A 26,391-nucleotide genomic window follows, 5' to 3' on the forward strand; every position below is an offset into this window, starting at 1 on the left:
TAGTTATTTACAGTATTATGGATGCAGAATATTTTTTTTATTGTGCCAAAAATAATCAATATTTATGGGGTATTAATTATTTAAGTAGAGTCGGGGCATTCACTATTTAAATGTATTCAATGGGCATTAATTATTTAAATACAATCAGGGTATTCATTATTTAAATATAATTGGGGAAATTATTTATTAACAATTGATGCAATTTATTTAAATACAACTTGGGAAGTTATTTATATATAAACAATCAAGTTCATTATATACGCATATACAATCAGGGCATTATTTATGTATATTAATAAGAACAAAGGTATATACCGCGCTCTGACCCCTATATATGGTGTATGTCTGTGCATCTAATGAAGGCTAAATAGGATATTCTTGTAAATCTTTTAATGGTTAATCACAATGTTAACCTCAGAACTTTAACACATGTGGGTAAAAAATTGGTGACTTAATTAACATATACAATACTGTAACAGAATGACAGAATATAGTAAGCTTTGTATTCTTTACAACCAGTATAAATCATAAATGTAATCAGATTATGAATTCGAACAGATATTTATCAATGGTATGCTCAGCAGCAAAACACAGTCATGAAGCATACATGCTGTGAATGGCTAATGTCTTGTAACACTCTTGGAATGGGTGTGTTACCAAGTGGCAAATCTACTGGGACGGCAGCGTCCCTCTTGATGTGCTGGATGCCTTCTGTATGATGTTGGATGAAAGTGGGGGGTTGTCCTATGAGGTGAGAAAATAGTCCCATCCTGGGGTGGGGGTGGGGGGGGCGGTTGGACAGGTTGGTGAGACGACAACACTTGTTGCCTTAGGACCTCAGCTCTTTGAGCTTAATTGGTGGGATCCTGCTGTAAATAGGATGTGCCGGCGCATACCCGGAAGTAAGAGCCAGACCGCTGCACTGCAGGCAGCGGTCCCACGCTGCTGACACAGTTCCACCATCGGGAAGGAAGGAGAAGAGGCACCATGACACAGCCCATACAGGGCAACACCGCGACTACTCCAATCCAACCAGCAGGTACCCCAGCAAGAGTTGATTTTTGCCCAATAGTCCAGCCCTACCAGGTGAAGCTCTTGGTTGCACCTAAAGCAATGGAGGCCAGTGCATCCCAAGTACAGCAGGATCCCACCAATTAAGCTCAAAGAACTGAAGTCCTAAGGTAACAAGTGTTGTCATCTCACCAACCTGTCCAACCAACCTGGCCAGTGCCTCCCCTGCCATTTACCTTACCGCTTATTACTGTTCAATTTATATCAAGACAATCAGTTTTTATATATTAGGAGTACAACACATACATACATACACACTAACACATATATTATTATTATTATTATTATTAATTGGTTCCTGATCTAAATTAGGTCATCATGGCACATACCTCAGCTCCCACTGCTCGTGCCATGCACCCACATGAGAGAAAAAGAACGGGAATGGTAAGTATAACAGGTCAGGAGGGGGCAGGGATGGGAGTGAGGGGACCAAGATAGGGACTGTGAGGGGGCTGGGCAGCTGAGGTGACCCAACAGATGCTGCGTCCACTTCTTATCATAAACACACACACATATATCAGCACTTAGATAGGCACAAACCTTCCTGTAATTAATGGCTCAGGTGCACAGCACTCAAATGGGACTTGATGAGAACTTATCTTAAATATAGTGAAAGCTCAGCAGCGATGTTTTGCAGAATCCAACTCCTTTCTCCCACTACTTTTCCAAGCTTATGAAAGGAGTTTGATTCTCCAAAATGCTGCTACTGAGCCTTCATTATATTAAGTTCTCATCAAGTCCCCTATTGGTAAGATAGGTCTTTCAATAACCATAAATTCCAGGTCTCCATCATATGTAAATTTAAAATGTTTGAAATCTGTAATAAATTTCCCATGGTTTACAAATGTTTCTAGTTCTTCTATAACTAAATTACAACTACTACAGTACTTATAGGCCAGTATCCTAATAGCCACAAACATTATTATTTTTTTTTTTAAAATATGGGCTTTAACGTGATTTTTGCGCGATGGTCATTATCGGGCTATCCAATCTAAGCCTGTTTTTTTTAGTGTGAAAATGCCCCATTTTCGTGAGAAGACACACAGGGTCCATGAAACCTTTGTGTTCTCACGATCGCAGAAACAAAAATGGCTGATTTCGGAGATTTTGTTTTGCATGCCTCAGGCAGGTGAAACACAATCCCCGATAAGTGCCAGCTTTTGGGGCTAATTGGACGGTCCCGTTGGCTGTAATTAGCTGTGGCAAATTGCTGCGGCTAATAGGATATTGGCCTTAATCTCACTGAAAATCAGGCCTATATTCAATACTCTTAATCCTTTAGGTAATTTTACAAGCAGTCCCAATTTCAGAACTATAATCAGTAACAAAAACAGGATAACTCTCATATGTAATCAAATCAATTTACATTTTATTGTTCTTAGCCTCCCTAAAATTGACCACACTGACAAATGCCCGGACAGGACCTATCCCACAATTCTCTGCTCCAACAATCAGACGTATCCTAATCTGTGCAAATTCTACATAATCTTAAACTGAAATGCCACCAAATAATCTTCTGACAGATATCTGCCCTAATTCATTTATCTAAAGATTTCTGTATATATTGATCCACATTCCATCTTTATGTGATACCAAGATAAACTATGTGACCCTAAAACTTTTTCACAGTGAAGTCCAAAAACTATTGTCTCTGACATAGTTGGAAAAAAATCTAATAAATTACTAACAGAGTCAGACCAAATGAAAGGCCACCTATACATTTATGATAAAAAGATGAGGATTTTATATCCAATATGTGACGTGATTCCCACCAACCCATTAGGAGGTTTGTGTAGGAATGAGTACATTTGGTTCCCATGGGTGTGCCATGCACCTGCAGATATAAAGTCCCAGCAAAAAATAACTATGAGTGAAAAGAAAACAAGCTGTGAGGATCCACCACAATACCAGCTACAGACGACAGGAGGTAATGCGCCATCAACAATAACAGCTGCAATATCTGAAGATTTGTTGCAATAAAAGATAGAGACAACTGGTGTCAGTGCACCAAATATGCTGACAACTGCACATTCTATTTCATTTACTGCAATTATCACTTTGTTAATGCTCAAGATAGTTTGGACTAAGGGCCTGATTCAGAGCCGCTCGTAAGCGGCCGCTCGTTCGTTCCGAGCGATGTTTGCACAACTGCGCATGCGTACGGATCGTAAAACGCATGCGCGAACCAGTCAGTGCGGCCGAAAATCGTTTGTTCGCTAAATAGCGAATGCCTGCTATTTTGAGTGACATGAGGAGGCGTATGTGGGTGGTAACAGGGGAAGGTGCTTGAAAACGGGGAGTGGAGATCCGAACGCAGGCGTGCTTAAAGGTCAAAACGGGCGTTTTATGGGTGTGCATAATTAATACAGCAGCGTCACTGGGTTATTTTATAGTCAGAACTGCTCGCATGATTGCGGTAGGAAAAACCAACCACAAGAATAGCGAGCAGTTCATACGCTGGTCAATGTACTCGATTAATCTAATAAATAGCGGACATGACGTCGGATGCGAGCGGCCAGGGGGCGTAGTTTCCCAAAAAACGACCGCAAGTTTTGTTCGCTTGTTCAGACATAGAGGCGTGAACAGACCGCAAAGAGCGAACGGTTCATTTGAATAGCCACCCCTTTTTCCTGAACGAACGAGCGCAAATAGCGTCCGGCTCTGAATCAGGCCCTAAGATACCTCAACTGTATGCAGAATTGATAAAGTGCTCACTCCTACCAACCTTTGCATGAGGAAAGTTGGAATATTGTTTCCCTGCTGGTACTTCAGTCTAGTTTTGTTTGTCTGTTTATCAACTTTAGCTTCGTTTCACAAGACATTCTCAACACATTGGGCCTGATTCAGAGCCGTTCGCTATTTGCGGTCGTTCGTTCAAAAACAAGGGGTGGCTATTCAAATGATCCGTTCGCAAATTGCAGTCGGTTCACACCTCTAAGTCTGAACGAGCAAGCAAAACATACGCTCGTTTATTTGTTAAAAACGCCCCCTGGCCGCTCGCACCATACGTCATGTCCGCTATTTAGTAGATTAATCGAGTACATCGACCAGCGTATGAACTGCTCGCTATTCTTGTGGTTGGTTTTTGCTACCACAATCTTGCGAGCAGTTCTGGCTATAAAATAACCCAGTGACGTGGTCAATGACGCTGCTGTATTAATTATGCACACCCATAAAACGCCCGTTTTGACCTTTAAGCACGCCTGCGTTCGGATCTCCACTCCCCATTTTCAAGCACCTTCCCCTGTTACCACCCACATACGCCTCATTCTGTCACTCAAAATAGCAGGCATTCGCTATATTGCGAGCACATGAATTTCGGCCGCACTGACTGGTTCGCGCATGCGTATAACGATCCGTACGCATGCGCAGATGTGCGAACATCGCTCGGAACGAGCGTACTGCCGCCAGCGAGTGGCTCTGAATGAGGGCCATTGTCTTTAATTTTGTCCCTCATGAGTCCACCATAAAACCTGTCCACTCAGGACAAAGCAGCTTGGCTGGTCATGTTGTGTCTGTGATAACTACCCCAGCTAAGTGGTTCTCACTCTTGAAAGTAACTAGCACAATGATACAGGTAATGGCGATGAGGAGATCTATGTGTAAGAAGTCAATACAATGGTTTAAATAGTGTGTAATTACCTGCAAACCATGTTTATGTATTACACCTACATCCATGTTAATCCAGATGTAATTCAGATTCCATTCAATATGGTCAATGTTACGATCCTCTAGCAATTGCTAGGACCGAGATGTAGGTGTTTAAGATACGTGGCACATCGAAGAACAAACACAAGAAGTATAGTTAAATCATGGTAGTTTACTAAATAAATGATATGATGGACCAGTGAAAACACAACATGTCGATGGTGCAATAAGAAGCTGAAACCATAGGACAGTCAACAGAGTATACTGTAGGTTTACAGTCCAAACTAAAGTTGTTAAATGGCCAGGAGGGCTCAGCAAACAGCGATGCTTGAACCGTGTTATAGAAGCAGGATAGCTGTATAGCCTGCAGGGCTCTGTAGACAGCGATGCTTGAACCGTGGTATAGAAGCAGGATAGCTGTATGGCCTGGAGGGCTCAGTAGACAGCGATGCTTGAACCGTGGTATAGAAGCAGGATAGCTGTATGGCCTGGAGGGCTCAGTAGACAGCAATGCTGGAACCGTGGTATAGAAGCAGGATAGCTGTATGGCCTGGAGGGCTCTGTAGACAGCGATGCTTGAACCGTGGTATAGAAGCAGGATAGCTGTATGGCCTGGAGGCTCTGTAGACAGTGATGCTTGAACCGTGGTAAAGAAGCAGGATAGCTGGATGGCCTGTAGGGGCCTGCAGACAGCGTTACTTGAAACGTGGTATAGAAGCAGGATAGCTGGATGGCCTGGAGGGCCCTGGAGACAGCGTTGCTTGGACCCAGGGTACTTGGGTCACTTAAAAGCCGGTGAGCAGAATACACACAGCATGTAGAAAATATAGCTGGAAGTCTGGATGCACAGAGAGAAGCTTGTATAACCAAAAGTGCCACATGAAAACTCTATAGCCGACAGGGCGGCGACAGTCCAGGAAGTTCAAATAGGATCAGCTGCCAATCAGGCAACACTAGGAGGAAACATGTGAAATCCTCTGACGTCTGGGTCTCCTAGCAACCGGCAACCTAGAAGCATGGTCAGGAGCAGGAGGAATACTGGCAGGAGACCTGGACTGGACTTGTAACAGTCAATAAGTGACAAAAGAGAGGATTACTAATATATGATGATAGAGCTGCTATCAACTTTTGTAGAAATTATTTGAGATATGTATTATTAAAGACCTTTCTATGCCAAAGACTATGAGTCTATGAGCACCATGGGTAAACAATGAAACATAAGAATGCTTGTGTGTGTATATATTTTATTTAGCAAGATTTTAAAGTCAGTCTCTGTTAGCATTATGCAGAGTGACCCCAACTCTCTCTGGAAATTTTTGACAGGCTTGTATACAAAGGATTATAGGAGTTCCTTGGGCAGAATGCACTATGATGAAAATCACAGTTTTCTGAGATTTGACCACATTTCCCATACGCACCAAACACCGGCAAGCTAAGCTTTCCGGAGCTTGGACCTGATAGGCAACATGGAAGCCCATGGATTCCAAGGTCATAAACCTGGAAGTTCCCACACCACAAAGGACAGTTCTTATTGGGAGAGCTGTCCTTTGCTAAAATCTTTATGCATATGGCGTTACTAAACTCTGGTATTCATGTGGTCAATAGAGGGAAAAATTAGATTCTTGATGCATCCCATCATTGTCTCATGAAACCAGCATGGATCTGAATCCAATACCACAGTGCACCCTCCCTTATCAGTGTTCCTTTTGACTATGCAATTAATTTTCCTGATCTGTCTACTGGCTCTTATTAGGCGTGGCACAATGCCTATTTACAGAAGCCCTTTTACACTGAATTTTTAAATATGTACAGAAAACTACTTCTGAACTTAACTGGGTAAAACCTAGAGCTTCCTGTGAAAAAGTCCCCAGCGTCGGCACGGTTCCAGGGGTACATCTGTGTGCACAGAGGACCCCGCACCACCAGACCATAATTAGCTGGGAATACACTGCAATCCTCTTTCAGGTACTTTATCAGGTACTCTCTATTTATATTAAGTGTTATTTTTTACAATTTTTTTCTCATCACCCCTTTCATTTTTTATATTATTATTGCAATATATTGCTAGATATCCTTCAAGAAACAAGGACATAAGCAAATGAATTATTTAAGCTCATATGTACTGTATCATGCTGTTGCTCTGATTTTATGAAACATATCAATTAAAGGCTATATTTTATGTTTTCTAGATCTATTATGAGGTGTGCCCCTGGATACAAGAGTACTTCTTCTTTCGGATGTATAAAACCTAGATCTGCCATATGTAATCAGGTTTCTCTTAAAAAATTAATCAGAATTATCACTTGTCACTTCCTAACATCGGGTTCTTCGAATCAGAAACCACTCCTAAGTCCTTAATTTTTTAAAGTGGGTATAGGATGCCAAAGGGGACCACTTAAAATCCTGAGATCTCTCAATCACCTGTGTAACATCACTCCTTTCGGTGCTGACATTATGCATATGTGACAAAACCTACATGTGAAATTCTTTTCAGAGTAAGATTTATATAATCTGATTCTGAACATATTAGTAGGTATATAATGCAAACTCTTGCTCAAAATGGATCTATTGTGCAGTTAACAGGTTCTTACATAAATTAAGGAAATTGCCCCCTTGAATGTCCTACAAACCATCTTTATGGTGCGTACACACGGTACGATCAGTCAGCGACAACGATATTGCTGACTGATCTCCCTGCACCTTCCCGTTGTGCTGGATAATCATTATCAATCATCCAGCACACCACTAACCCACCAACGACGGGCCAGCGATCCGCGATCAATGATCGTGGGTCCCTATGTAACCTGGTTGATATCCAGGTTGGCCTGCAAGCACGGCTGATGGACAATATTGTTATCGTCCATACGTGCCCACGCATCACTGGTCGATTGTGGGTTGAAAGGCTCCAAAAAATTAACGATATCGTAATCGTTCATAATGTGCATTTTTATCGTACTGTGTGTACGCACCATTATCTTTTTTTTTTTTTTTTTTGTTCTTCCATATTTGATCACACCTCTCCTGGTCTTATCACATTGTGTCCACTGGACTCTGCATTCCAAGCCCAACTGATGCTTTAAACAACGTCTACATTCTCTTTAGGTACATTTCAATCTTCTCTTGTCCTTAGATTAACCTTAGATTGTATGATGAAGATAGAGGTCATGGAAGTATAAAAAGACTGATGCATCAACTCTATAATCAAAAATGAATATTTAAACCAGTTTATCACATTTTTATAACAATGTTGCATTAGAAACAGGTCAAATGTTTCCAGAAGTAAAACTTAAAATGCTACCATTAAATAAAAATTCTTAAATGTGCAGTACAAAAGCTACACAAGCACAGATAAGGCCGATTTAGAGTTGAATGCAGCCCGCATTGCTTGCAAGGAGAAAAATGTGGATATCAGCCTGTAGGCAGTTGTACTCATCTATACACTTGGGGCCTGATTCAGAGATGGACACAATAGCATATCCGTTGCGTATCTGTACACAGTAGCTTTGCTAAAATATGCAAAAGCCATAGGAGGCATCTTAAGTAAACTAATAATCACACTGCTGGGGCCAGTGAAGTTGTTAGATCAGTGTTGTGACCCGTTATATTCAGATGCATCATGTGGAATCAAATTTTGGGGAAATTGTACATCTATGGTCAGTAACTGTAAAGGTAATTTCCAGTCTGTCAGTGTGAGTTTCAGTCTGCAGCAGTGGGCCACTATCAGTATCAGGGCCGATGCTACCATTAGGCAGCTTTAGGTGGCTGTCTCGTGGTGCCAGCCACTGAAAGGGCGCCGCTGAGTCCACATAAAAAAGAAGGATGTCTCTTTCAGTCCCGGCTGGTTTTTCTGATGACCTAGGCTGATGCAGGTGTGTGTGTTAATGAGTGCAGACAGGCTTAGTGTGTGTGTGGGTGGGGGCGGTTTTATTGAGTGCTGACAGGGTAAGTGTATGTGTGTGTAAGTTTAATGAGTGCTGGCAGGGTGTGTGGTGTATGTGGAGGGTTAATTGGTGCTGACATACTGTATAATGGGTGTCAAATATATATTGGGGCATGGATGTGTGGCTTAATGTATTGTGGGCACAGCTGTATGGCATATAAAGGAGTTGGGGCACATGTGTGGCAAATGTATTAGGGGCATTGTATAGCATAATTTACGGCAGTGGCATACAATACATTTGGTGCACAGCTGTGTGGCATATGTATTGGAGGTATTGATGTATAGCATAATTATGAATTGGGAATACAGCTGTGTAGCTTTCAAAGAATTTGTGGCACAGATGTATAGCATATAATGAATTGGGGCTGTGTGATGAAGCACAGTATGATTTTGGGGCTCTGCTGTGTGGCATTTTAGTTGGGGCATTTCTATGTAGTCATGTGTGGCATATTATAAAGTGGTGCCAGATTTGCGGGTCATGGCTTTTGTTCTTTTTTATTTAAAACCTGTATGTTATAATGAAAAACTGTATGGAATAAGAAAGAAATCAGAGTTCTGTGACTTGTATAAAAGCAACCAGACTGCAGCCTGATTTAGAGAAAGAATTGGGGTCCTACAATTATTATTTAAGGAAAAAAAACCCTGGTCTCACTGAAGTGTATAGTGTACAGAATGTTTCTAAAATGGAATTCATTCAATATCATATGAAACCAGGGGCTATAAAATATTTATTTTTATTCATCATATCCTTATCATTCAACTCAGCTCATGCTGATATAGATGTGCTTGCATAAAAAAAAAAAAATGTAAAAATATTATATTTATGCTCATATGCCGGGATACAGGAATAACAAGATGCTTCCATCTCTACATCAGTAGTATATGCGGAAGTTTTACATCAGGTATACTGACACCCTGATACACTTATTCCCATGTCATTAATATTTGTTTTTATAGAGAAAAACACATTCACTATTAGGTTTACTTACATAACAAGCCTCTATAATATGAAGGCAATAACTGCCCCCAAAAATAATATTCTATAGGCACAATGATAGCAGCTACAGAGGGGAATCCAAAATCAGCAAATCAGAAGCAGTTTACGAATGCTGACAAACATTATAATCAATACAATAAATACTTATATAACTATCCATAAATAATGTACTACTAATGCTGTGTAGAAAAGGGGTGCTTCCGAGAGTAAATCTATAGTATATGGAAAAAGAAAGGAGTATGTGTGTGGGGGGGACAGTATAGTACTCTCTCAATGGGGCACACCCTGTTCGCAAACTGGTAAAAGATAACCTTTATTAATTACAGCCAATAAAACGCGATTCAGTAGCATCAGAAACCACTAGATTAAGGTAGGGGGGTTGACAGAGGTAGTCACCCTGGTGGGGCCCCCAAAAAAGGGTCATTGTGACCCTGAAATTGCACAGAACAGGTACCAAGCAGCATCTGTTCTCGGACGGTATCTGCCACAGCTCTGTGTTCTGCATGCTAAAGTACAGAGCAGCTCTCACATCCCCTTATCAGCGTTATGTTACACATCACATCTGTGACGCTGAGAAGGGAACTCAGGAACCATTCTGCACTGTATGCACTGACACAGATCTCCCAAAGCCAGAAACTGGAGGTGAGTAATCTGGGGCACTGGGGTGGGGGGCACTGTATACCATACAAGGCTGCACTGTCGAGCATATTGGTTGAGCACCATGTGGCATAAAGGGAGGGCACTGTGGGTCATAAGGGGGGACCCTGTGACATATAGGGGGGCACTGTGGGGCAAGTATAGGGGCATACTGACACAGTGTCAATTTTATTATTAATGTAATTGCCCAGGGGCCCCCACAAGCCTTAATCCTGCCCTGCCTGCAAATAATAGAGGTGTGCCTCTGTTTTCTTTTATGCCAGCACACTCTTGCTATACTCAGGCTGTGTTTGCTCCCTTTTCTGCTTCTCCATATAAAAGGAGGTGCAAATTTGCATACATACGTGGGAATAAGCAGGGGCGTACCTATAATGGGTGTAGTATGTGCGGGAGCCTGCACCCACCCTGCACCCATATTTTTAATACTTACCTCTCCGGAGTCCCACATCGATGCTATCAGCAGCCATTTTCCCAGCGTTTTCATCATGCGCAGTAGGGAATTGCCTGCATTTTCCGCATGCGCAGTAAACTCTGGGCACAGACTAGTGTTCCTCAAGTGCCACCAACAGGTCATGTTGGGTCAGTGAATTATCCCACCTGCTTCCACAGACAGAAATCCTCAAAACACGACCTGCTGGGGATACTTATTATTTATTAATATATTAACAGTTACCTATAGAGCACCAGCATATTCCATTGTGCTTTACAATTGGGAAAAAAACAGTAATAAAACAAGACTGGGTAATAACAGATAAAGAGGTCGAGAGCCCTGCTCCCAAGCTTACAATCTATAAGGAAATAGGCATTGATACACAAAGATAAGTCCTATATATTTATATATATATTTGCTACATACATGAGAGTTGAGGTTGAGAACCACCATCCTAAAGGTTTATATGCAGGATTGACCATATTGAGCCTGTTCCATAATAAGTAATGATAGTTAATTTTGGTGACAGATCTTTAGCACTTACTTGTCAATTCCGTATATCCAAGAGATTGTGATGTTCTCCAGGATGACCACAAAGAGAAGTGGTAATGTAGCAGAGTAATCATCAAACATAGTAACAAAGTAGTTTCCTGATCGCTGCACAAAGAGTAGGCCGATGCAGAATGCAAGAAGGCAACATCCAACTTAAGGGAAAATAAAAAAAATACCAATAAGATCATTGCTGCACTATGTACAAATAAATATGCACTCTGTGACAAATCACTGATAGATATTCTAGAAACATTTCATTTTTTTATTTTCTTTATATTCAAACATATGTTACTATACTGTGTACAGCTTTGGTTTGTTAAAGAAAATTGTTATGTTGTATTTGAGGGAGGCAGCGGTAATTGGACCCCTAGTAGCAACTGTTTCACTGGAGTCAATGGCTTGGACATTGGACGTCTGCTGTTTTACTATTTGAGGGAAAATAAATTTACAATTAAATATTCAATATCAATGGACAACTCCTTTACAAAAGAAATAACGGCAACAGCTAAAATTATCTTCTAGGGGGTGATTCAGTTCTTGGTGATGTGCTTGTGAAGTTACAATGCAGTAACTTCACAGATTTTCCTATGCACCTCTGTGGGCTGCAAAGTAAAATCTGCAATGTTTGGTGGCTGTGAGTTGCCGGGGAAATGGTCCATACCCCACTCACAACCATCACTGAAAACTGAATTGTTCCCATAGACTTTTGTATTGCTGATGGTGCGGCTTAGATACCGGAGGTGCGGCTTTGAGAGCCGATGGTGCGGCTGGGATGTTGGAGGTGTGGCTTTGAGAGCTGATGGTGCGGTTAAGTGCCAAAGGTGCAGCTTTGAGAGCCGATGATGTGGCTTAGATGACAGAGATGTGGCTTTGAGAGATGATGGTGCGGCTTGGATGCCAGAGATATGGCTTTGGGAGCTGATGGTGTGGCTTAGGAGTCGGTAGCAGAATGGGAACTGCTGATGAGGTTGGAAAGCCGATGGTATGGCTGGGAGCCGGTTGCAGTGTGGGACCTGCTGGTGTGGCTGGGAAGTTGATGGAATGACTTGGGAGCCGGTGGCAGTAGGGGAACTGCTGGTGTAGCTGGAAAGCTGATGGAGTGGCTTGGGAGCCGGTGGCAATGAAAACACACTTCAGCTGGAGACACAGGATGCAACACATGAGAGGATGCAGAAACACTGACTGTGCAGCAGAGCCGAGGGAACCTAAAGGAACACTATAGTCCGCAAGGCAAACGTGACAGCGACTTGTAACAATACTATTTAATGCTGAACTACTTTGTTTGATGTGAGATTTAATTATGTGCAGACAGTTTTCATGGCTCTCACTACTTATTTAAAAGAGATCTTTAACTTTAGTGGAGCTTTCAATAATATTAGGTTCCTCTCATGCACAGCAAATGTTGGCTCTCTTGCTGGAAACCCATCATACACCAAGCAGAGACAATTTCTTTGAAATCCTGCTCATTTTCCCTGTAAAGAGACTCCATGTGCTACATAGAAAAATATCAGCTGCATCAGGTAATGAACATTCATTTATTTGAAATTAGCTGAAGCACCTGGTGTTGCCCAAGTTTAAATCTTGAAGTTATTAAGTTTTATTATGTGATGTCATCCAAATCTGTGGAAGGCCCTCGAACAGGCTCCGTGGGTCAAAGTTCTGCCCATCACACTCTGCCACGAGGTCCTACCAGGACCCCAACCAATCCATTAGGCATTCATGACCAATTTCCACCCCTCTGTGAAGTTTTCATCCAAATCCATCCAGTGGAAGGCCCAGAACAGGCTCCCCGGGTCACAGGCCTCAACCCCCTAGTATGTCTTCTGGGATCCAATGTTACCACTCTGAAGTTTTCATCCAAATTACGGATGTCATCCAAATCCATCCAGTGAAAGGCCCAGAACAGGCTCCCAGGGTCTCATTGTTCTTGAACAGCTCCATCTTAAATATTAATATAAAGTATACATGTGGCTATTGGTACAAGAGTAGTTGCTTAGTTATGTGTATTGTTTTACAGTATCTAGCCAAATACCTTTGTGTAAACTCATTCCTCTGTGAAGTGTGTACTTGATTTATCAGCAAAATAGTTCCACAGAATCCTTACACAATCACTCTAGGATAAGACTAAGGGACTTATGCAATAGGTTGCAGTTTGGTTTTGCTTTTAAAATGATTGCCGCTTTAAAAATACGGGAAGAATCGTAGGAGTTCCTGCAGTGGCTGCAAATCACAACCTATTATATAAGCCCCTAATAATTTTATGACACATGTTGAGCTGATATAAAATATAAAAACTTACCAGTGAGAGGTTCCTTCCTTATTTTAAAAGTATCAACTAAGGGAGTAGTAATCCCTTCAATGGTCCCAAACATGCTGCCAAGACCCAAGTTTACAAGCATGAGGAAAAACATCACAGACCAAAAAGGTGAAGCTGGAAAGTGTGTCATAGCTTCAGTAAAGGCAATGAAAGCCAAGCCAGTTCCCTGGACAGACTGGAAAATAAAAGGAGCATTGAAAAGAATGATTACCTGTTATTGTTTTTCCATAAGATCATATGAATTTTGTATTTGCTGACAATCTATTGTTGTAATGACTGAAGTGACCCCCCCTTGCCTGTGCATAAATCTGTTCAGCCTGGATCTAACACAAGCAGAGCTGAGAAAAGCAGTGCTCCTAGCCTAACCATCAACTTAATGGTTTTGAATAGCCCAGTTACAGATGTCAGAATGATATTACAGCAATGGTGACCAGACAAATGCAGAGGACAGCATACGATTCCATCCCATTTAAGTGAATGTAATATAAATTAAGCAACTGTCATAGAACAAGAAGGTAGTTAAGAAATTTATACTACTGACATGGCACTACGAGCCTGTATTAAAGCACTGCTTCACTCCTTAAGGTATGTGTCACACTTATTTAGGACTTATTTAGAAATGTCAACTAATATATCTAATTTTAAGACAATTTAAAAGAACAAATACACCTGAGTTGTATCAGTTTGGGTCTAATATGATTTTTTCAATAAAAAAAAAAGGCTATACTTAGTGCAAATACTAGATTACATTTTGTGAGCCAATACGGTACATATAAAAGTCTAAAAATATCATATTATTTTACATTTATACAGTATATGAGCCCATACTTTTAATTATCTAATGGCCATTTTTATTGTTCCATGTTGTTAACCTTTCATGTTCCTTAATCATCTACGATTTTTAGCAGAGATGTAACTAGACTTTTTGGTGTTCCAGAAATAGTATTGGCGCCCCCCCCCCCCCATATTTTTCAAATAGGGACATAAGACGCACATTAAAGAGCCATGGAAGAGATAGGAGAGGCCAGGAGCTGCTGGGGATAAAAGTAGAGGAAGCTACAATTGAGTATGATAATAAACAGAAAATTGACAGGCCCAAACAGTGCCCCCTACCCTGCGGTGCACTACCCTAATTATGGCCATGATTTTTAGGTTTCTGTTGATCACACTTATTCAATTACACAATTTTTATTAACACTTAGGGCCTGATTCAGACCCGCTCGCGAGCGCTGAGCGCTCGCAAGCAGGTCGATATTGGGCCAGTGCGCATGCGTACGAGGGAGCCGGCTCCGTCATGCACATGCGTGAGACCCGGATAGTGACGGGCAAGCCGTCGCTATGGGTCTCGCTACAAAGGGGGCGTGCTGTCGATGGTGAGTGACAGCACGCCCCCTTTGGTGGGCGTGGCTGGCCAGACGGAGGCGTTCCCATGGGAACGCCTACCGTCTGGGGCCGGCCCCACTGACATCACAAGTGATGTCAGTGGGAGTTCTTTTGGCTCTGATAGAGCCAAAAGCACTCCAGGGCTTGCGGCGGACGAGACCCTACCACAAGGGTCTCGTCACAAGCCCGATGGTCGCGATGGTCTTGACCATCGCGACCATCTTTTAGGCCACCCACAGCTATACGAGCGGCCAGGAGGCCGCTCTAAAATTCAGAGGCACGGCCCTGATTCAGAGCGAGCGCTCTGTCAGAGTGTCCGGCTCTGAATCAGGGCCTTAGAGCATAAAGATATGTTCAAACCAGAACATTGAAAAAAAATGAAAGCTAAGGAGGAAACTTTTCTCAAAGCATTTTGAAACCTGCTGAATGCTGTTTATGAGTATATTTAGATATTTGTAAGCATATTATAATTGTAATTAAATTTATTATGTACCTGTAACATCTAAAAAATCTATTAAATGTACATTACATTTTTCTAGAATGCTTTAGGCAGTCTTGATTGTAATGTGTGAATATGGTCTTAATGTAGAGAGCAATATGGAATTACAAAGAGTAAGGTGGACGAGAAAACAGTATTAGGATGAAATAGTAACATATTACTTAAAAAATATTCTTTATACTTATATTCAAATTAACACAACATACTCCGTACTATACAATGTGTCACACTAGAGTGTGAGCCAGGTACACTACACTATGTACACAAAAGTAATTGGACATCCTTGTGAAAGCAAAATGCATACAATAATGATGCGGTTATGACAAAACCACATTGTAGGGAGGGCCATGCACTTGCAATTCTACCGAAACAACTAATGTTTTTTATCAGGCTGACAATGTCACCTGTCATGTTTCCAGGGCAACGCTGGATTAGTATACAGAAAATTTGGTAACCCAGATGGACTGACCAGCTCGGAGTCCAGATTTTAACCCCAATGAGAACCTTTGGGACGAATTGGAGCATCAGGTGCATTATAGGCTGACTCAACCTTCTTCAGTGTCACAGTTGGCAAAACATACCGCCTGCTGTTGTCCAGGAACTTGAAGACAGTTTGGCAAGAAATGTGTCTGCAGTAGTCACTGCACATGGTGGACCTACAAAGTTCTGAAGTCATTAAAATCTAGTTGATCTATATGCTGTCATTGTCCAATCACTTTTGTCTACATAGTGTATAAATAGTGAGAATATGTAAGGACCTACCTTGTCAAGTTCATCTTCTATCTGACAAGCATCCAATCCAAGGCTATCAAATTCTTCTTCTTTAATGTTTTTAATGATACTATAAACCAACTGGTAATCCTGCACTGTAATACTGGAGAAATTTACATGATGAGGAATAACGTCCCAACTAAGATTGCCAGCTTCCAAAAGCCTGACAACCTTACCTGTGTTCCTGCAAGAGAAAAGGATACCCAATAAGGTGTTTTAATGATTAAATATTGTATGTTAAAATTAATAAATTAATTCACTTGGAATCTTACTTAGCGATGCAGCTCTCATTCATAATGTTTGCTTTGAATCCTAATACAGCAAAGACAACCAGTGTTGCCAAAACAGAGGTAAAAAAGTTGATAAATGACACCAAAACAGCATCAAAATGACAGTTGTTGTCTCGCTTGTTATAGCTTGAAAATGCAATAACACCTCCAAACCCCAATCCCAGCGCAAAGAACACCTGCGTTGCTGCTTCTCTCCAGACTTTGGGCTCCAGCATTATTTCAAGCTGAAATTAGAATGATAGCTTCATTTAATAACTTTTGAACAGCATTTTTTTCAAAAGTAAAATATTTATTTATTTCCAGTACTGTACTATATATATATACATACTTACACACACACACAGTGTCACACGAACATACACAGAGTAATGTTGCAAAATAATAATCCAGACCTAAATGAAATCTGTTCATTGTGTCTTAATGTGGTTTGTTTTTATGTGACAGTTGCATGAAGGTAAATTGCAGAAATTATATCTCAGACCAGAGAAGAAGGTTTTCAACTAAAAAACAAAAAATACAGGTTTATTAAATATATCTAATGTACTGTGCAGGGCCGTAGCTAGGGTAGTGCGGCCGGTGCCATTGCACAGGGCACCACAGGTCAGGAGGCGCTGTTTGGGCCTGTCAAATTTCTGTTTATTATCATTCTTGCTTGTAGCTTCCTCTTATTTCATCCCCAGCATCTCCTGGCCTCTCCTATCTCTTCCCTGGTCCTTCCCCATGAAGCCATGGCCCTTTTTTGGGTGCATTATGTCCCTTTGAAAAATGAGGGGGGCGCCAATGGTATTTCTGGGCACCAGGGCACCAAAAAGTCTAGTTACGGCTCTGTTACTGTGCCTGGTTAGTGAATATGTATCTGAGAAGCAATTTTGATTTGTAACACTAGGTGGCAGCACATACAGTATTCAGAAGGTTCCTTACCCAATGTTTATTTTTAAAAGAATAATAAATCTGTTCCATATATAGGAAGAATTATATTCCTGTAATTTACTCTGCTATCATGCACACAGACAATTAAGTGATTTATACAAAGTTATACCCGGGAATATGGTTTCTTTTTAAAAAATAATGTTTTCACATAAAGAAAATAAAATAGTATTTTATTTTGCAGCCAGACATCAAATTTTAATGAGTTGGTGGTGGCTGGGTCCATTGTAAAAAAAACTAGGAAGCAATCATTCAGTTTGCATTCAAACCTGGTGCTAAAGAGTTTGTGATAGCATTGAAATGTAGTTCTTTATTGATATGTTCTGTACAAACACATTGTCCATAAAGCTACTGTACTGTGTTTAGAATCCTAAACAGAGGCACTCTCCATGTGAAATTGTTTAACAACAAGGTTCGTCCAGTGATTAGCACAATCCAGCCATTTCGATTTAGGTAGAAGCTTTGGGCCTGATTCAGCAAGGAACGCAGTTGCTAATACGCAAGCAATCGGCCTATTGTTGTGTACTGCGCTTGCGTATGCATCACAGTGCACGTGCGTGAACCAGTCATTGGGATCGGGACTGCGATTGCAGTGACTACGCAGACCCATCGCAGAGTGATTGACAGGTAGTGCCGTTTGTGGGTGGTGACGGGAGGGCGGTCGGTGTACGCAGGCGTGCCAGTGTGTTTCAACGCCGTTGCAGGGGCGTGCATAAATTATTCACTGAAATACCATATGCAGCCTGAGGCCTCATAGCAAAGTTAGCAATTCCTGAGTGAGGTCTGGCCTGCCTTATCTGTGTGTATCTGTGTGTATGGATCCGATGTTACAGATTGTTTTGCTATGTTGCTAAAGTATACAGATGTGAGTAAGGGGAAATGGGGTCCTTATCTTATGCTGTGATTGCAATGCGAATGCAATTATTTGCATATCACCGCTGATATTAGCAACTGCGTTGCGTGCGTATTAGCAGAATAGCGATCATTGCTGAATCAAGCTCTTTGTCAAGAGAGGCTTCACATAATCAACTTTACAAACAAAGTTCAATAAAACATATGAGGTGCCTCGGGAGGCCGGGGCACATGTCTCTCATAGCAACAGCCGCTCTCCGCAGGAACATCATTGCATCCCGACTGAGAAAGCAAGTATGTAGTTAGGGTCAAATTAAGATTTGTGGCAGTCCCAGGGCATACACTGCTAAACGCAGATTCTCGATGTTCGGGAATCTGCGCAGGCGCCTGACCCGTACTGCGCATGTGCAGTACGGGTCCCACTTGTTCGCGGGCAAATTGATGAGTGAGTGTGTGGGGGCAGCGATGGCCTCCGTTTCCCAAAATGTAAGTGTGTTGCTGTCGTTGGGGGGGGGGGGGGGGGTATGGAGAGGCCAGGATCTAACGGAGATTTCCTAGCCTCTTTCTCTCATCTGCAGCGATTGGCTTGTGGTCACTTAGCCGGCCAATGTTCTTGCAGATTATCCAATGATGCGTTGTACAAGGTCGGAATTGCAAGGACGGAATTGCAAAGCTGCTTGTGTGCAGATTTGCAATTCTGTCCTAAGCTGAATCAGGAAGGAGGGCCCCCTGTCTTAAGTGCTCTGGGACTCCTGAAGGCTTAATTCGGCCCAATTGGTACTTGTCTAATGAAAATTGCTAACTGTCAAGTTCTACAATGCATGGCATTAAAGCAGTGATAGAAATGGTAGCATCAACACTGGAGCCCAGAGGGATAGGCAAGCTTAAATGAGAGGATTGCATGTGCTGGTAATCCCCTATCAAGCTCAACCATTTGGTTCTCTTTCCTCAGTTTGCCACCATGGAAGCAGCAGCACAGGCTGTGCAGCTCTATCTGTGTTTGTGGTTTGCACTCTGTTTTATGTTTGAATCTCTGCTGTGTCGACACATATAGATAATCATCTACATCAGTGGTTCTCAAACTTGGTCCTCAGGACCCCGCACAGTTCTCGTTTTCCAGTCACCCAGCAGGTGCACAGGTGTAATCATTACTCACTGACACATTTTAAAAGATTCACAGATGGAGCTAATTATTTCACTTTGATTCTGTGAGACCTGAAAGACATGCACTGTGGACCGAGTTTGAGAACCTGTGATCTACATTATGGACTTTTCCCTGCAGGTCAATTTTACTCCTTCAATGTATCAGAAGTGCTCAGATACATTTCTCAAGGTATCTTGTTTTCAGTTTTCTTCAGTGTCTGCAAAATTAGAGATTATCCTGCACAATTTTCCTTCTGTATAAGTATATATAAACCTTCCATCTAGTGGAGCATAAATGCATATATAATATTATTCCATCAATAATTCAATTCTTTTTGGAGCCTATTTGTTAAGGAAGCGCATATTTCTGAATTGATATGTTAAATGGAAAGGGTAAGGCAGTAGGTAACCTCTTTATACTGTTTATGTGATAAATTCTTCAATGGGGCGAGTATTTTTCATACAACAAAACTGTTAGCTAAATCAGCACTGACAGAACAAGACAGAATTTCTTATGCTGACTGTATGTATTTTGCAGTTAGATACAATCCCAGTGTCCTATCTGTTTTAGTAATGAAGGTCACAAAATGCTCACTCCCAATCACTCATTTATTATTTTCCTGTTGTTTACCGACTCTTTGGAACAATTCATTCTAAAACATTGTGTTATGTCTTCAGCTTCATTACTGTGGAAATAAATTAACCCAAATTACCATCTGATTAAATGCATTAATCTCAAATATTCTGGCTTCCCTGTTCCATGATATATGAAGATGTAGCTCCACTACAATGTACTAGGATACATAGCACATAACTGTGAAGTAGGGAGCCCAGGGCAACCCAAACGTGGGTCACAGATTCTAGGGTTCAGAAACAATTTAAGATGATTTACAATGTATGTAATGTCTACGCTACTTCAATCTAATGAACTCTGTAATAAGACATTTTAGGGACTGAAAACGTCAGTAGGCTTACTCACAGGACGTTTTAAGTGCACAGGAAAAACATCTCAATAAATTCAAAGCCTTTGTTTACATTCATCTGTTGCCATAATTGCCATAATCACCTGAAATATTTGTATATTTATTTATAAATGTTTAGTTCCAGGAGTCGTCTTTTGCCTAATAACTAAATCACAGACATTTCCAGTAATCTATAATTCACAAATTAATTACCTAAATTTGTTAAATGGAGCCTGGCTTCTGTTAAAACTATGGGCTCGATTCAGACCCGCTTGCTAGATGCATTTGCACGCAGCTGTCAGCTGCTAATATATGCAAAACCTGCGATCACACGGTAAAATATTATTACGCCCTCTATGTCTTAGCGTGCAATCGCGGACTGTATGTAAGATGCCCCTACGCAGTCATAAGCTGCCCACTTTCCCTTAGTATCACACATCATCTCCAGGAAGTGTATGCAATAATCAGTAACATCGAGTACCATCGGACCCATGCGCCGCCGACCGCTGGCGTCCTGACTGTCAAATCTCGGCATGGTAGTAATGACAGGCATCGAAATCCTGATGCCTGTCATTAGACCTAAGCTCGGAGCCTGACGCCCGGCATACTGAACGAAGGTAAGCCAGGTACCGGGCGCGGACAGCCGCGGGGAGGGAGGGTTAGGTTTCAGGGATCCCGGGGGAACTTAGGGTTAGGCACCCCCCAGGAGGGTTAGGCTAAGGAAAAGGGGGGTTGGGGTTAGGCACCCCCGGGGGAGGTTAGGGTTAGGTACCCCCAGGGAGATTTAGGTTTAGGCTGCTGGAGGGGGGGGGTTAGGCACCCCTAAGGGAGGGTTGGGGGTGTCGAAGCTGAATAATTGGCTGAGACAAGTTCAGTTTAAAATTTAATCGCGACGACACCATCTTGCGACTGGCCGCAAGATGCCATCTTGAAAATGAGATCGCAAGACGCCATTTTGCGAATGGCCGCCTAAGCGCCATTTTAGATAAACTCACATTTTAGTACATGTGGCGATGATACTATTAGCACCATGCGATTTCATTTTCACCATTTCTCATACACACATTAATACGCACAATTGCGCTGTTAACTAGTCGCATATTAGCGAATGCATAGGACTTTGTATGAAACCGCTGTTTTATTAGTTTTATGCGCACACATCTGCCCCAAGTTAACTAGCGTCCTTATATCAAACCCTGAATACCCACACATTACATATTCACACATAAGGTTCAATAAGCTTTAAAGTGTATGATTTAAGTTGGTTCAGTTAGTTTAAATGCTGAGAAATAAAGGTATTTGATAACTAAGGTATTTTACATGCTAAACAAGTCGTGTTTGGTCTTGTACTGATGCGTACTCTTTTTACAGTATTCCGGTGTTATCGGTGGGGAGGTCACATCATGCAAACTCAAGTTATGGATCGCAGAGCCTACAAGCAACAAAATGTATATTTCATGAACAACTGTTAGAATGTTGCAGGGGGCGTGAAGAGGAAGATCCCCAGCTGTTAGAGGCAGGGAGAGTCTATTTGAACCAGCCTGTTAAATGTGCTGTAACAGATGCTTCTCCCCTGGGAACCAATGACATCAGCAACAAACTTCCTTATTGTCCTGTTTATTCTGGGGGGGGTATAAATATGTGTGCATGAACGCTGGTTCTCAGTCTTCGTGCTGAACACTGTGTGACTAGGGGTCTCTTGCTGAAGCCTATCTCTGGGTCCGGAAGCGCTGCGTATGTATACTGTACTTGGGTCTGTATAATTTCCTTTTGCGCCTAAATTGTGTCTAGATCAATTGCGTGTAACTGTGTGAACTTTTACCTGAATAACACTTGTGCTTTGGAACCACAGATTCCACGTATAAGTCTTTATTTATGGTATGACTGCGTACGCAAATTAGTGTTATCCTCAGAAGGTATAGGCAGGATATTAGAAGGTATAGGAAGGTGTGTATAGAGGTTCTGATCCAGTATTGTTAGTTGGGGGCTCGTAGTGAAGTCACTTACCTGCTCACATGGTACATACGTCTATCGATATTTCAGCAAAGGGTGGAGTGGCCACATGCAGGGTTTGCCTGCAACCGCTTTGTGCTGAAAGATCGCTATCCATCTCCGTGTGAATCAAGGAAGCTGACTAGAATCCAGGGATAAGAGAGGAAAAAGTTTGTTTTCCTCTGTTGATAGAACCTTATGTTTAAAGGGGTGTCGCAGTACTGAGTACGCGGCTAAGTCGCAGGTTTGCGCATAGCAAAGACGGACTTTTGCGTACGCAGTTAAAAAGCCACTATTAGGGTGTCTGGTAGTCGCGTTATTGTGTATGCGACTGGTCGCACAATAGCGTATACGTACTTCCGGTTGTGCTGGCACATGTTTGAACAAAGCCATTGAGGTTTACATTTTTTTTCTATTACCAATATCTGGGTTAACGTGTAGTTTTCTGCGCAGGAAAAAAAGTGTGTAACAGTGAATATTTGTTGAACAAAGTTAAGGGTATCGTATGATCCTTAAGGGCTAGGTGCAAGGGTTAGTCTAGCCGCTTGGTAAGCAGCTTTACCGTTCTATACAAAGTAGCAGGTGTACATGTTGTCTTTGTTGTAGAGAGGTGCGTGAGAGTAGCCGACATATAAACTCTCATAGGTGTGGAAGTTGCCTTACTAAATCTTATCCGGGTGTGGGAGTTGCCTTTTTCAAATCTTATCCAGGAGTGAAAGTTGCCTTACTAAATCTTATCCAGGTGTGTGGGTGCCGCCGACTTAAATCGTCCACAGGTAAGTGAAAGTGTCTTGATTGTCTTTCACCGGGTTAAATCTTTATTGAAAAGCGTAGGATTTTGTCTCAGAATGGGAGCCACGCAAACAGTAGAGATGTTAGGCAATGATGTGCTGCTAATGGAGGCGCCGATCGGACCGGCCCATCGTATCATGCATACCAAGTACAGTACTTATGCAATAAGGTATTGTGATTTATGGTTTAATATGACGAGGAAGAGTGTTAGACCGTTTCCCAGAATTGGTAGTTTTGAAAAAAAAGGGGTTAGATAATGTCCAGGATCACATCAGTTTGATGCGCTCCCGAGAGAAAAAGGTTAAATATTTTGAATGTTTAAAACTGTGGCAGCATGAAGGGGATGAGTGGCTTAAAAATGTGCAAATGATGCAAACTAGCGTCGTGAGCACATTGCCAGAAAATACATCCGCGATGCTGAATTGCAATACGGGCGAGACGCAAAATGGCGCGCACATGCGGCAAGGTAGCATCGTGGAGAGTATTGCCAGCAGTTCACGCTCACCTCCCCCACCTTATGTGGATGGAGGTGCAAGTACAGTTACCAAAAATACCCATAAAAATGTAACAAGCAACTTGTACCCTCTCTTAAGCAACTATAAAGAAAATGTTCATGATACAGATGATGAGCCTATTGTAATGTCTGCCATTTCCCATGCTGTGCAGATAATAGATGCTGCATCACCACAATCACGAGTGGTGCCTCTGTCTCCATCGGTAACAGCAAGGGAAGTGTTAATGCCCTATGCACCCGTAGAGGAAGTTGTTCATACCATATGTAGCAGCAGTAGACTAAACCCCCAGCCAGGTAATCAGGTCAAAGGTAGCAGCGCTACCGGTCTGCATCCCATTCGGACAATAACTGTTCCGAATGGAAATGCAGACGCAAACGGTATAGTGCCCACGAGGGAGGTAGTAATGCATTGTCCTTGGACAAGAGCAGAACTAAATTCCATCATAAATGATTTCCCCGATCCCAAAAAGGAATTAGCCAAATGTCAAAGATTTTTGAGAAATTTGGGTAGTTCACATGAACCCACTAATAAAGATTGGCATGACCTGTCTGCCACGCTATACCGACGTGACAAAATTTATCACGGATTGTGTATTGGATGGTGACGTTCCCTTAACAGACCAAGTAAATCAAGGTAACATTTCCCACATTGTAACTCAATTGGGTATATATTTTCCAGTAGTAGTTAACTGGAACAAAATTTTCACCATTAAGCAGAAAGAGAGTGAGACTGCAGAAGATTATTGCGATCGGGCTCTGCAAGCTATCACCCAGTACACTGGGATAGAGGATATTAAAGATAGCACTCACCACTGGGGGATGATAGTCACAGTACTTGTGGACGGTCTGAAAGAGAGTTTAAAAACTTGGGTTCAGACCTCACAGCCTGGCTGGCAGGGACTCACAATAGATACCCTCATAGAAACCGCCATTGAACATGATAAAAACATCTCCAAAAAGAGAGAAGCCCAGAGCGAAAAACTAATGGCTGTCAGTATACAAGCTCTGGAGGAAATGACTGTAACATCACAGCCAACAGACACACTTGCACTTGCACACTCACTCACGTCTGAACAAGTATGTGCTCTCACTAACCCCACTCAACAACAAACACCACTCTATCCCACTAACCCGATGCAACCACAGGTCCCAGGCTATCCACCAACTTCTTATCCCCCACAATACCCTTACCCTCCCTATCCTTACCCATATCCACCACCTTTACCCTCTGCGCAAACCTCACAACACCACATGTCTTCACTCGAAACACGAACATGTTTTAACTGTAAACAAACAGGACAATTAAGTAGAAATTGTACAATAAAAGGAGTAGGGATCCCACATCAGGGAAGACCTGGATATCCCCATAAGGGATATACACAGAGGCCAGAAAATGTTCAGCAGGCACCAGCTCCAATTGTAGCCGTAAATGCTTTATTGGGGAATGGTAGCCAACGCTAGGGGTCAGGTCATACCTGTAGTCTTCAGATGGTCAGGTTAACGGGAAGTACTAGGGAAGAACCGGTCATGATGGTTGATGTAGCTGGTACTGAATATCCTTTTCTTGTAGACACACGGGCGACCAGGTCGGTGATAAAATCTCCCGTTAATTTGCAGGTGACCAACGAGACAGTACCAACAATGGGTATAACAGGTAAAGTGGAACATTATCCTTTAACAAAGTCCACAGAGGTTACTATTGGGCCGTTGCATACGAGGCATTCTTTTCTCCTGGCTGCTGCGGCTCCTACTAACCTACTGGGCAGAGACTTGTTATGTAAGATGGGATGTGTTACATATTGCACCCCTGATGGCGTATTTTTAGATATCCCAGAGAGAATGGTATATGAGGTGCGGGATATGTTAGACACTCCTCAAAGGATAATGTACCACTCTACAGTTTTAAAAGAAACTCCATCACAGGTAGATGAAATGTTGTCCCTAATTCCAGATTCCCTTTGGACTAAAGATAGACAGGACACTGGATTAATGGCAAACGTAAGCCCAGTAATGGTAAATTTAAAAAACGGAAGGCAAGCTCCAAAAATTCCCCAGTACCCACTAAAACAGGAGGTAGAATTAGGGGTTTTTCCAATAATTGAGCAATTATTACAACAGGGAATTTTAGTCCATACAGCTAGTGTAGCCAACAGTCCCATCTTCCCGGTAAAGAAGAGTGGTGGGAGGGGTTATAGGCTGGTACAAGACCTTAGAGGTGTTAATAAGGTAGTAGAGAGCCAATTCCCTGTAGTGCCAAATCCAGCTGTCATTTTGATGCAGATCCCACCAAATGCAACCCATTTCACTGTCATTGACCTCTGTTCAGCTTTCTTCTCTGTGCCTCTCCATCCTGACTGTCAGTATCTATTCGCATTTACATACAGAGGTTTACAATACACATGGACACGATTACCCCAAGGTTTCACAGACAGCCCCAGTATCTTCTCCCAGGCATTGCACGACTGTTTACAATCTTTTCAACCTGCCAATGGATCTGTTCTAATACAATATGTGGACGATTTATTGCTATGTTCTGACTCGTTTATGTCATGTTTGAATGATACTAAACTTTTGTTACTTCATCTCTCACAAAGAGGACACAAGGTGGCTAAGGACAAATTACAGCCGTGCCAATCCAGAGTAAAATATTTGGG

At 42.0% G+C, this 26,391-nt stretch overlaps 1 protein-coding gene across 1 annotated transcript in view; it reads right to left on the reverse strand.

Annotated features, from left to right (window-relative positions):
- Positions 1 to 26,391, reverse strand: part of SLC6A15 (solute carrier family 6 member 15) — a 91,566-nt gene that overhangs the window by 9,924 nt on the left and 55,251 nt on the right. Inside the window, exons 7-10 of the mRNA XM_088454391.1 lie at positions 16,538 to 16,779; positions 16,257 to 16,449; positions 13,595 to 13,787; positions 11,288 to 11,447 (exon numbers count right to left, since the gene is read on the reverse strand). Of these exons, the coding sequence (XP_088310517.1) occupies positions 11,288 to 11,447; positions 13,595 to 13,787; positions 16,257 to 16,449; positions 16,538 to 16,779 (788 nt within the window). The remainder of the gene's footprint in view (positions 1 to 11,287; positions 11,448 to 13,594; positions 13,788 to 16,256; positions 16,450 to 16,537; positions 16,780 to 26,391) is intronic.

This window comes from Taudactylus pleione, unplaced genomic scaffold, assembly GCF_031769625.1.
Source record: "Taudactylus pleione unplaced genomic scaffold, aTauple2 ptg000040l, whole genome shotgun sequence".
Classification (NCBI taxonomy): Eukaryota; Metazoa; Chordata; class Amphibia; order Anura; family Myobatrachidae; genus Taudactylus; species Taudactylus pleione.